The sequence below is a fragment of the Anomaloglossus baeobatrachus genome, chromosome 5 (assembly GCF_048569485.1).
Source record: "Anomaloglossus baeobatrachus isolate aAnoBae1 chromosome 5, aAnoBae1.hap1, whole genome shotgun sequence".
In the NCBI taxonomy this organism is placed as follows: Eukaryota; Metazoa; Chordata; class Amphibia; order Anura; family Aromobatidae; genus Anomaloglossus; species Anomaloglossus baeobatrachus.
Window position 1 is genome coordinate 482,107,284 of NC_134357.1, and position 12,403 is coordinate 482,119,686.

General features: G+C 45.0%; 1 protein-coding gene across 1 annotated transcript in view; it reads right to left on the minus strand.

Annotated features, from left to right (window-relative positions):
• Positions 1-269: 269 nt before the first annotated feature.
• Positions 270-12,403, minus strand: part of LOC142310371 (uncharacterized) — a 42,557-nt gene continuing 30,423 nt past the window's right edge. The window contains exons 3-4 of the mRNA XM_075347889.1: positions 6,455-6,652; positions 270-3,076 (exon numbers count right to left, since the gene is read on the minus strand). Coding sequence (XP_075204004.1) covers positions 2,706-3,076; positions 6,455-6,652 — 569 coding nt within the window. The 3' untranslated portion in view covers positions 270-2,705. The remainder of the gene's footprint in view (positions 3,077-6,454; positions 6,653-12,403) is intronic.

The following is a 12,403-nucleotide window of genomic DNA, read 5'->3' on the forward strand; positions in this document are numbered from 1 at the left end:
GTGTGGCCTTAGTTTATAATGGGGAAACCTGATGACAGGTTCCCTTTAAATTAGCTAGCCATGGTAATGGATAATTTGAGAATCCGAAAAAACAAGAACACCTGCTCAAACAAAGAATATTGATTTATTCCGAGGTCTCCAACCTTTGTGACTTTTCAATTTCACTGGATTATCGACTAGCAGGTTCCGGCTTTGTGATCTGAAGTAATTCATCTTTCCTTGTTAAAAATAAAAACCTTGCAGGAATTTCTTTTCAGGGAAGACACATGGGCTATAAAATAACATTTAATTGATATAGCAAAAGCCAGACAGACTGTATGGAAACTCACAGAACAAGTCATACAGAAAGTATGGGATATGTACACTAAAAAGATACATTATTCACTGAGCAAATATACAGAGCATTGTGATGGACATCTGTACTTTTTACACTTAGAGATCGGAAAATACCATCCTTTTGGGCTTTCTTCTACATGTTTAAGGCTTATGTCTCAGAAGGTGAACTATAAAATATATGTTTTGGTACCTTGGAGGTAGACAACCAGAGGAAACCAGAGCAAACAATGGGACAACATCTAGTCTCCATGATGACTTTGCCATGTTTGCAAACAAAGCTACACGAGTCTACTGCGCACCACCGTACTAGCTTACTAGCCATACCCTGGCAAAGCCTACAATGAATGTACATGGTGGGTTTTCCCACCAACAGAGGCCATGATGTTGTTTGTCCAAAGTCCATAAATATAAGGGTAGCTTCTGATAAATTAATGGTTAATTCATGGTTACAGATGAAGAGTAGAAGATCTCAAGTAGAAGGTATCAAGTCTTAAACCTGGATCAGGAATGGATGAGATGTCACAACCAGAGATGAGTGCCGGAACTGGAACGGTGCCAGGAATGAAAATGATCAGGACTAGAGGAAGACTTCAAGGACAGATACTCAGCCCTATTACAGACCATGTCCCAGTTTTCCAGTCGTTAAAGATGTGGTTCACTACTCTGCAATAGTGATTACATCTCTGTAAAACTGATAGGGAAGGGTTTTTGTAAATACCTTGTTCAGCCAATGCTGCCTGTGAGTGGCGCTAATGCGGTCCGCTTATTCCCATGAAGTGACCCCCAGGGATCCGTGACTTCTGAGATCCGGAGATGTTACGTTAACTTCCAGTTGACCTGACACCACCGACGCCGGCTCCAGTCTTCCTGAGTGACTGGACTGTGTGCAGAGTTTCACCACTCGTCACAGCCCAGTATCGCTCCTACTTGCGGCTCTCTACAGTGAATGAGAGCATGCACGACATGCTGGGCTGTGATGTTTGCCTGTGACGAGCGGTGAAACGCTGCCCACAGCCCAGTCAGTCAGAAAGACTGGAGCTGACCTCAGTGGTGTCAGGTCAACTGGAAGCTGACGTGGCATCACCACTTCTGAGAGTTCACGGAGCCCGTGGGGTCACTTCATGGGGCTGAGCTGACTGCAATAGCGCCACTCACAGGAAGATTTGGCTGAACAAGGTATTTAGAAAAAGCCTTCCCTTTCAATCTTACTGGGATGTGGTCACTATTGCAGAGTAATGAACCACCCATTTAAATATGAATTTGCATTCCAGCTTTGCGCTTGAGTTTCATGAGCATTTAGTATGCGCCAAGAGCTTTACCAACTGTACTGAGAGTCAATGAGGTTATTTCTTTTTTCCGGAGCCTCCTGGACATTGGGCCAGTTCGTACATATGGTTTAAGCCAATTTTAAACAAGGAACAGAATAGGGAAAAAGTGTTAATATAAAGATTCCATAAAAACTTTTAGGGAAATATATTTGATAGACATGCACACATCCCCATTGTACTGATGCATGTGCAGAACAGGCAAATGGACAAGTTTAGACAAAAGGCTAATTTACGCCTATCCCAAAAGATGTACACATGTCCAGGATATCATTTGGGGCAGCATTAGGCCAAGTCAAGCCAAAGTTGTCAAAAAAGGAGTGGATCCAGTCTGTCTGACTGAGTCATCATGCTTTAGACCTTGTGGCTCACATATGATGCACCAAGTACCTATATTGCATAAAGCTTTAAAGAACTTTGTCGACGTCAACGAAAAAAAGATTATTCTTAGGGCAGGCTGCCAACATGGACATGTCCTCACATTTGAATATAATCTTTTTCCTGATGGACTCGTTTTAAGGACATTTGTCCATGACACTTAAAGTGTTTTCCTAGCTGCATAGGATATGCTATACATGTCAAATAAATATCTTTCCCACCTTTGGATCTATGTGGAGGGTTTTCCTCACTTCCAACCCTACTGAGATAGCCATTGGCAAATGATATCCAGCCTATAGTTATTCAGTGAGGTATAGAGACCGTGACCCAACACCAATGGTTTTTGGCCAATTCATTTTTATACATCTATGTATGTAGCAGTATGAAATTAAGTATGAGGGACTCATGTTGAGATGGTATTTTGCCATATAGTGACTTGTCAACCTCTTGTCTAAAGCCCAAGTATTGAATCATACCTGTCACTGATCGGATGTAGTATAGTGAGGCTTTGGACCATTGAGTTACTCCTTCACTACACCACAGCTTCATAGCTGAAATGACCAACATCAGCCAGTGTTGGCACAGCTACTTCCTAGGATTGGAAGTCCACATAGATTGAAGTAGATAATACAAATGTATAGTATACATAATATACATAGTGTTACTTCAGATAGCAACACCCGCAATATGGGCAATGTTCCTGAGAACCTCACTGGCTTCTTCTTCGTACTCGGTTGACAATTGTTTAGCTTTGTCTATGTTCTTCATGTTCTCCTCTAGGTTTTCAACCAGACGTATCTGGTCCAGATATCCAGGATTGAGCTCCTTTATTTTCTCAGTCATTTCTTCTTTTTTCTGACTCAAAGAGAACACCATGCCCCCCAGCTTGGTCTGGCTACCAATAAGAACTTTAGTTGCCCTACTCAGCTCTTTCATAAGTTCCTGTGATTGCTGCAATTTTTCTGGGATGTCCTCATTCGGTTCTACAAGTAGATTAAAGTTGTATCCTTTCATTTGTATCTGGATGTTATAGTTGCCTAGAAAGGAAGAAAATAAACTTATAAGATCTAAGGTAAACTGAAATGTTGGTAGAGTAACATGTCAGGGATATATTACATCCTAACTTCATATTTAAAAGATTCTCCAGCCAGATGAGCATTTTCCAGAAGTTGCACAATTGTAGCCACGAACAGGGAATAGATTATACAGAAAGAATGATGGAGTGGTGGCACTAGATCAATGAAAGATCAAAGAGGTAGCACCACCATTAACCTAATATTGAGATATCGTTGTTAGTCTCATCTCCACTTTTGGCCCCATTTTGACATAAACATGGGCTTACTGTGTTTGATATGTATGAAGACTGCTATCTGTCTTACAGAAAATGGGGAAGGCTTAACTATTAAAATGAGCCAGCCTGCCTCCTTTACACACATCACTGATCATGTGCTGATATATGGAATGGAGGGTGATGATCGCTCTAGTGTTGGCACCAAAGTAGAAACGTCAGGTATTGGCACTGATATCCCCACATCTCTTCAGGTTTCTTAGTTTTAAGTTAAGTCAAGAGTAGAGAACTTAATCCCTATGGAGCATCTGTGGGGCCTCCTCAAACAGATGATGGTGGAGCACAACGTCTCTAACATCCACCAGCTCCATGATGTCGTCATGGAGGATGGGAGAAGATCCAGTGACTCCTATGAAGCTCTAGTGAACTCCATTCCCAAGAGAGTTAAGGCAGTACTTGAAAATAATGGTGATAAAATATTGACACTTTGGGCACAATTTGGACCTTTTCACTAACTGGTATACTCACTTTTGTTGCCAGTGGTTTAGACATTAACGGCTGTGTGTTGAGTTATTTAGAGGGCACCAAATTTACATTGTTATATAAACTGTACACTGACTACTTTACATTGTATCAAAGTGTCAGATGCCTATAACGTTATTTATGATGAACAGGTACTAATCGGGGAAATATTGCGTAAAGGCTGCTGTCCACGTTATTTACCGTCAAGCCTCTGTCTTTTCAATCACTTTGTATAATCAATTAGTCGGCCAGTTAGAGCGTTCTCCTTTGTGTATTAGACCCTAACCTAATGGAATTGCCTCATGATTCGCCTAGAACTCTGCAGGCTGCTGGTTTATTTTCTTTAATGCGGGTTTGTTTAAGAGTCGTATGTATTTTGGCCACATGTTTGCCTCTTTCTGTGACTGGCCGGACAGATTTATGGCCAGCTAGAAGGTTTTGATTTGCACACACCACCAAAAAATAAAACCTGTATACTGGACTGGGATGAGGAAAAATTGAGAAAGTCTGAAAGGGTCCCTTAAGTCTCTTATGGAAAAGTTATGATACTGCCATGTTGCCCATCGGATCAAAAAACATACCTTCAAATAAAAGTGCAAATAAATATAGATCTCTTCTAACTAATTATTAAGGAAGAAGACATGAAGAGCAGGAACTTCCTGCCGAGAAAACATGGTTATTGGCGCAAGACACTGCTAGATATTTTCGCATGGCGCTAGACACTCATCGAATGTTATTTTTTTTTCCAAGAAAGTAATGCCTGAACCTTATTTCACTTATAATTTTGTAGAAGATAAAAGAAGGAAAAAATATGGCGTTCTGGATCCCAACATCATTAAATGATTGCTGTCGATACAACAAACTTTGCATAAATCAATAGTGTAATATAACTTATCAGAGAAATGTGCTTCATTCTTCAATTAGGAGCCAACTCTATCTTTCCCTTTGTCTCCTAGACTCACAATTCACTCTGAAATACTGCTAAAGCTCAACTCAAGATGTGAAAGACTGACAACTCACTGCAGGATCAAGTCTATTGAAGTCTATGGAGAGGGGAGAGAAGGAGAAAGCAGAGTGATGAGACAGGTGGAGATACTGTATATACAAACCCTGCTGCTGTTTTTATATTATCCCAGAGCAGGATTCCCAGCTACCCTACTCAGTTCTGTTGTATAAAGTCATTAATGCTGTTATTTATGAACATGTGTTATTTAAACAGAGAAGACCAGAAATCCTTTATGTCTATTTGTTCATGTAGAGCTGTCGTCCCCACAAACAGATAAGTACACCATGACATTAAGAGACAGTGCTCCCCTGTGTTTTGTGGACCAGCCAGCAGAGTTGGCGCTCCCCACTGAACTGTGCAGTTGGATTAACCCTACCCAAAAAGTGCAGAAGAGAAGAAAGAGAGGGAGATCAGTTTAGGGTAGGAACAAGAGAAGTTGGGTCACATAAGTTGCAAGAAAGTAGACAGTACCAGAGAGAATGGCAGTTGGGAAAGTAGCACGGTGCTGGGCTGCGAGAGAGCTCTAGTCTCCATCAAGTCAGTACCGAAGTGGGAAGCTCCTGGGGTCGGCGTTCCCAAAGACTAGAAGACATGACATCCAGAAGAGTCAGAAAGCCCCGAGTCTGCAGAAGAGAAGTTCCCCCCTACCCTGGAAGGAGAGTGTGCACCAACACACTGAGCACATCATCAAGTTCCCGTGGAGTGGACACACCCAAACGGTACCGTGAGTTCTTCATTGGTGTGCACACCCGTAAAGGGCAAGTGTAAACCTCAATAGTAAGAGCACAATAGCCACCTGGTCCAATTAGTGGAGGCCAGTTAGGTTGTTATTGTAGTGTAACCATAAGGTAAATCATTCCATAAAGTTTTTTCTTGTATCGATACCTGTAATAGGTGGGGTGAGACAGAGTTTCTGTGGCCAAGCTAAAACCTGCAGTGTTTGTCAACTGTACTGTTGATATACTATTCTCCATCATTAAAGTGTGTGTGTGTGTGTGTGTGTATATATATATATATATATATACTGTGCATATGTAAGTTCTTGTCCGCTAATAATGTTGTTCCCTTGTTTCTGCACACTCGCCCATGGTACTGTAATTGAACTCTGCATGGCAGTGGTTTTTTTGCCTCCGCTACATGCAAGTTATGGAAGACATCATAGTGGGTAGTTTCCACCCACTAGCTGAGAGTCAACTGAACATTATATATACAGAGCATGCATAGGGAAAAATTGTTGAAATCTGTTATGTGTAAGTCAAATAATGACCGGAAATAGTGTTATACTTAATGTACACACATGACACCTTGTTCTCAAATGTCACTTAAAATGACAGGTATTCTTTAAAATGATTAGTATACAAAGTGGAGCGTGGAAAATCTCGAATGAGATAAGCTGATTTTGATGCAGGACATTAAGGTATCCATGCAATGCATTTTGGAGCAGACCTTTCTCAAGGAGTCGGAGCCCAGTGAAAGAGGTCGTGGCAAACCTAACCATGTGCACTCACCTTTGTATTATAGCGATGCTCGCTGTGATCCCTGATCTGGGGACACACAATAGAATACTTTTCTAGGATATGATTCAGTATTTTCACTTACTGTATTTTTCCTCTATTTTCTCTATACAACTGGTGAGGTTGTCAGAATCGTTTACTTCATTAAGTTGGGATAAACACTTTTTCAAAGTCGTGTAGTTTTCCACTTGGTTGTTGTACAGCTCAGCAATCTCAACAAATTTATCATCAAATTCCTTGACGTTGACGATCTTTATAGCAAGTTTCTTGCCTTTATCCAGCACTAAAAGTAATAGGAAAAATGGTACATGAGCTTTTCAGTAGAGTTAATCGAATTCGCCAAAATCCGGAACCGGAGGATCAGACATCGGGATTTGTGGTATCAGTGTTGTGCATGTAGAAAATTACAACCTCAGACATAATTTATTACTTTGGTCCTAGCTAATGGTTGCTGAGCTGTTTCCTGAATTCCCATTAAGGGGAATGGAGTGATTCTTCATTTATACATCACCTGGATGTGGCCATCACTAGAAACGTCAATGGGACCAATTTTCTCCACATACTGTAGGTGCAGGTCTCAGAAAGGCAATCAGCCAGACATTTTTGGGGGCATATCCTGTAGTCCAAGTTGGGGATAACCCTTTAAAGGCCAAGAAGCAATTCAGTAGGGCCCAAATTTGATGTTCACTTAGACTAACTAGACATTCTTTGTACTCTTATACAGTAAAATAGTATTTTGGCAAAAGACATGAGTTCTAAAAATTGTTACCCAGGTCCCGTTTCACTGTTTTTTATGGTGCAGATTATACAAATGGGGCACATTTGGTGCAGATCATTTATAATGGATAAATAAATTCAGGCATTTTGTTTTTACACCAGAAATAACATGCACTTAGACATTAAAGGGGTGGTCCACTCAGGGCCAGATTAAGGTTGGTGGGGGCCCCTGGGCAGAAAATCTGGTGGGGGCCCCATAACGGTAACATTTTTAGCCATAACAGTAGAGCGTGAACTGTAGCATTTAGATATAAATCCAATGAACATTTATCTTATCCTGTTCTGCCACATTCAGATTTACAGTACTACAATACAGACACAGTCCAGGATAACTCACAGCCATCACATAAACACAGAAAGTAGAGTTAAGCGGGCTTCACACGCTACAAGATCGCTACAGCGATCTCGTTGGGGTCACGGATTTTGTGACGTACATCCGGCCGCTGTAGCGATCTCGTTGTGTGTGACTACTAGGAGCGATTTTGGATCGTCCAAAATCACTCCTCGTTGACATGGGGGTCCATTCTCAAATATCGCTGCTGTCGCGTGGGCGAAGTTGATCCTCGTCCCTGCGGCAGCACACATTGCTACGGGTGACGCCGCAGGAATGAGTAACCTCTCCTTACCTGTCACACGCCAGCAATGAGGAAGGAAGGAGGTGGGCGGGATGTTCGTCCCGCTCATCTTCGCCCCTCCGCTTTGATTGGCCGGCCGCTTAGTGACGTCGCTGTGATGCCGAGGGAGGGATTGTTCGGCAGTCACAGCGACGACGACGACCAGGTAAGTGCGTGTGAAGCTGCCCTAGCGATAATGTTCGCTGCGGCAGCGATCACCAAATATCGGCATAACGATAGGGGCGGGTGCTATCACGCTCGCCATCGCTAGCATCGGCTAGCGATGTCGCAGTGTGTAAAGCCCGCTTTACTCACATATTTTTATTGATCCCAATGTTAAGGCAGCCAGGGCCGGCTCCAGGTTTTTGTGGCCTCCGGGTGAAAGAGTCTCAGTGGACCCCATCCACACACAGACACGCACATACACATACAGGCATACGTACATATACATATTTGAAGACAAATTTAGAAAAATACATATAAACAGACAAATATATGCACAGTCATATACACTGACATATATGCAGACACAGACGCATTAGGCCTCCTGCGCACGTTGCATAATTCCATGCATTTACGCTGCGTATAGCACTGCAGTGTAAATGCATGCGTCCTGCGTCCCCTGCACAGTCTATGATGATTGTGCATGATACGTGCACACGTTGCTTTTATGAACACAGCGACTTGGGTGCTAAAATGTTGACCCAAATCCGTGCGTTCATAAAGTGAGCATGTCAATTATTCCATGCGCTCTGGATGCAGCTCCCAATCTGTCTATGGTGGGGGCAGCAGCCATAGCGCATGCAATCGGCTTTTTTTTGTACAGAAAAACTGCATCCATTACGCAGTGTTTCGGCGCACACATGTGCTGTCAAATCGCTGCAGAATATTCAGCAGTTACGTGCGCATGAGCCCTTGCAGGTATTAATATAAGGAAGTCGCCAGCAGCCTCACTCACCTCTCCCGCTTGTTTCCATCCAGCTCCTTCAGGACATGTGGCTGTGTTTCACGATGGCTGTCACTAACAGACATGACTGCACACTGACAGCACTGCTGTATATACATCACAGGAGGGGCTGGGGGCTACAATATATACATTACAGGAGGGGCAGGGGGCATAGACGTTACTGGAGTGGCAAACAGCTCTGGTGGTGTACTCATTACTGGGATGTGTGACATTGCACTCTGGGGGAGCCATATAGTTCTGGGGGGGCTGCACAGACTGCTCTAATTCATATATATACACACACACACAATACTGCTTCTTAGGCTATGTGTCCACGGGAGAAAGTACCTGCGGATTTTTCTGCATCAAAATCCGCAGCTTTCCTCCGGAATCCGCACCTTAGCATAGCTGCGGATTTGACGCGGATTTGACGCGGATTTCGTTGCGGATTTTGATGCGGATTTTGTCCATTGTACTCTATTGTGTTTCTGAATAAAGCTTAGTCTGTTTTGAAGGGAAAAAAAAGGCTCTTTATGTCATTTCCTGTCCCAACCCTCCTTTCTTCTCCATTATCCATTTTGTAATAAAGGGGCAGAAATGTTTAAAGGGAACCTGTCGCCACTTTTTTGTAAAAAGCTGCGGCCAACACCACTGTGCTCTTATATACAGCATTTTAACAGGCTGTATATAATAACCCAGTGGTGGTGGCCGCAGCTTACAGCCAAAAAATGTGGTGCCATGTTCCCTTTCACTGGTACCAGTAGCCGGAAGAGAGCTTTGTAGCATCTCGAACACTGACGGCTGCTGGGACCGGCTGACGTCCGTGCCCGGGTCACATGAGTGCACATCGTCAGCTGTCGGTGTGCAGTCAGCTGACCCGCCCGCGCTCGCGAATTAAGTCAGCTGACCAGGGCTCTGATATCAGACGTTCCCAGCTGCCGGAAGAGAGCTGTGCAGCATTTAATAATACACTGACGGCTGCTGTCACCGGCTGACGTCAGTGCCCGGGTCAGCCGGGTGCACATCGGAGCCCGGCTCGGAGTTGTCATGGATTATCGTCGGGGGATTCAGGGAGTAATAAGGATGGCAATCAGGGATGTGTGTGTGTGTGTTTTTCTTTCAAATAAAATTTTTAAAAAAGTGTTTTCTTTTCTTTATTACCAAACGGAGGTTCATAATGGCCGTGTCTACACAGGCATGACATTATGAACCTCGGGCTTAGTGCCAGTTTGCAGAAAACTGGCATTAACCCCGTAATTACCCAGCCAGCCAATGCATCAGGGCAGCTGGATGAGCCTCGGTACAGCACCTGTGAATGGCGCTTCACAACGGAGCCGCCATTTTCAGGGGCAGCTGAGGACTGTTTTTCTCAGCGGGAGGGGCAGAGAATGCTTCAGCCTTATCACGCTGAGAAGCACAGCCCTCAGTTGCTTGCTTGCATCGGGCTGGACAGTGAAAATACAGCGGAGCACATTTTTTTTTTTTTAAAAAAAGAAATGTGAAAAAAGACCTGGGATCCTGTTTTGCCAGCTAAAAGCAAGCAGCCTGTAACTAGCTGCTTTTAGCTGGCAATCCAGAGTCCGGACACAACACGACTACACTGCCACTACTCTACACTACAAAATGGTGAAACTTCCTCTTCCTGAACTATCCTACATCACTTCCTGCGGATTTGTTTGCGAAATCCGCACCAAATCCGCAGGAAAAAGAGCCTGTGGGAACAGACCTGCGGATTTCTTGCGGATTTTACACCTTGCATTGACTTGCATGGGAAAAATCCGCAACAAAATCCGCAACAATAATTGACATGCTGCAGATTTTTCCGGATCAAAATCCGCGGCAAATCCGCCGCGGAAAAATACGCAGCATGGGCACAGCATTTATAAAATGCCATTGAAATGGCTTGGAAGTGCCGCTGCTGCAGATTTTCGGCAAATCCGCGGTAAATCCGCGGCAAAATCCGCGGTAAATCCGCAGCGTGGGCACATAGCCTTACACACACAGCTCTGACACACACACACACACACACACAGCTCTAACACACACACACAAATACAATGCACCCCCCATTACTCCATACACAAACACACAATACAATGCACCCCCCCATCACCCCCTACACACACACACACACACACACACAATACAATGCACCCCCCATCACCCCCTACACACACACACACACACACACAAATACAATGCACCCCCCATTACTCCCTACACACACACAATGCACCCACCCATCACTCACACACACAATACAATGAACCCCCCATCACCCCCTACACACACACAATGCACCCCCCATCACCCCCTACAAACACACACACACACACAATGCACCCTCCCATTACCCCCTCCCCACACTCAATACAATGCACCCTCCATTACCCCTCCCCCCACACAATACAATGCACCCCCCATTACCCCTTCCCCCACACACAATACAATGCACTCCCCATTACCTCTCCCCCCTCACACAATACAATGCACCTCCCATCACCCCCTACATACACAAATTACACTATCCCATCCCTACACACTCCTGCCTCCCCCCTCCCTCGGAATACAGTGCTCCCCCTCTGCCTGTCACAGCTTTCCACGTTCCTTCACAAATGTTCCCTGTTATGTGTCCTCAGCTCCTCCCCACTCATCCCCATTAATTAAACCTGTCTCTTCAGCTCCTTCATGGAGCGCTTACCGCGTCCTGATGTCCCCTGTGTGGCGCCCGCAGCACTGTGATGACGTCAGCAAGGTGCTGATCTCATCACGTTGCTGCACGTCGGGGGCGGGGCCCAGTCCCGGCGCGCTGTCCAAATGTATTTACAAGTTAGGGAAAAACTCCACAAGGCCATACAAAGAAAGCAGGGGGGGGGGGGGGCTGATTGTAATCAGCAGCCCACCTGCTGCACAAGCTTATAAACATATTAATGACATGAACAGAAAACAAAGCTGTTACCATCTGTTACCATCCACAGCATTAATGACTCACCCACCCCAGGGCTCTGGGACACCCGGTGCCGGGCCGGACTAGTCCGGTGGTAGTCAGTGGTGGCTGGGCCCGGCTCCGTGGCCCTGGTGGGTGTCAGTAGAATATGTGGCTGATGACTTTAATGTTTGTGTTCGTGACGCCACCTGTGGTATGCGGCTATTAAGCCGCCGCTGCTGTATGAGGCCTCCGGGGGATGATATGGCAGCAATGGTAGTACTGCTCCCCACAGGTGGAGCAATGCCCGGGGCACCGTTGGTGCTTGTGAATGTCTATGCAGATAAAATAACTGAGACAACTTCAGAGGTGCAGTTCAAGTTCTTTTACTCACAGTTCTTGTCAGGGCAGGCAGAACCCTTGGACTGCTGGGACCGCTGTCAGGGACCTCCGTCTTCTGGGTGATTCAGAGTGTGAAATCCGGTACCCTCTCTCTTAGTGTCTCTTTCTCTGCTGTCTTCACTAGCCTTGCCTTAGGTAGATGGACTTGGCTTGGCCTCCATTACAGCCTCCAGGCTGGGGGGTCACCTGTCGGCTGATTTCCCCTTTTCTGAAGGTCTGCTCTGGGTTCTGGCCCTGGGAGCTTGCAATTCCCTGGGCCTCGGTTTTTACTGTCTGGAGATTGTCTTTGCACTCCTCCAGTCTCTAGGGACCGTCCCCTGTCGCAGCTAATCACTCCACCGATGTCACTGTGGACCAGGCCACCGCAGC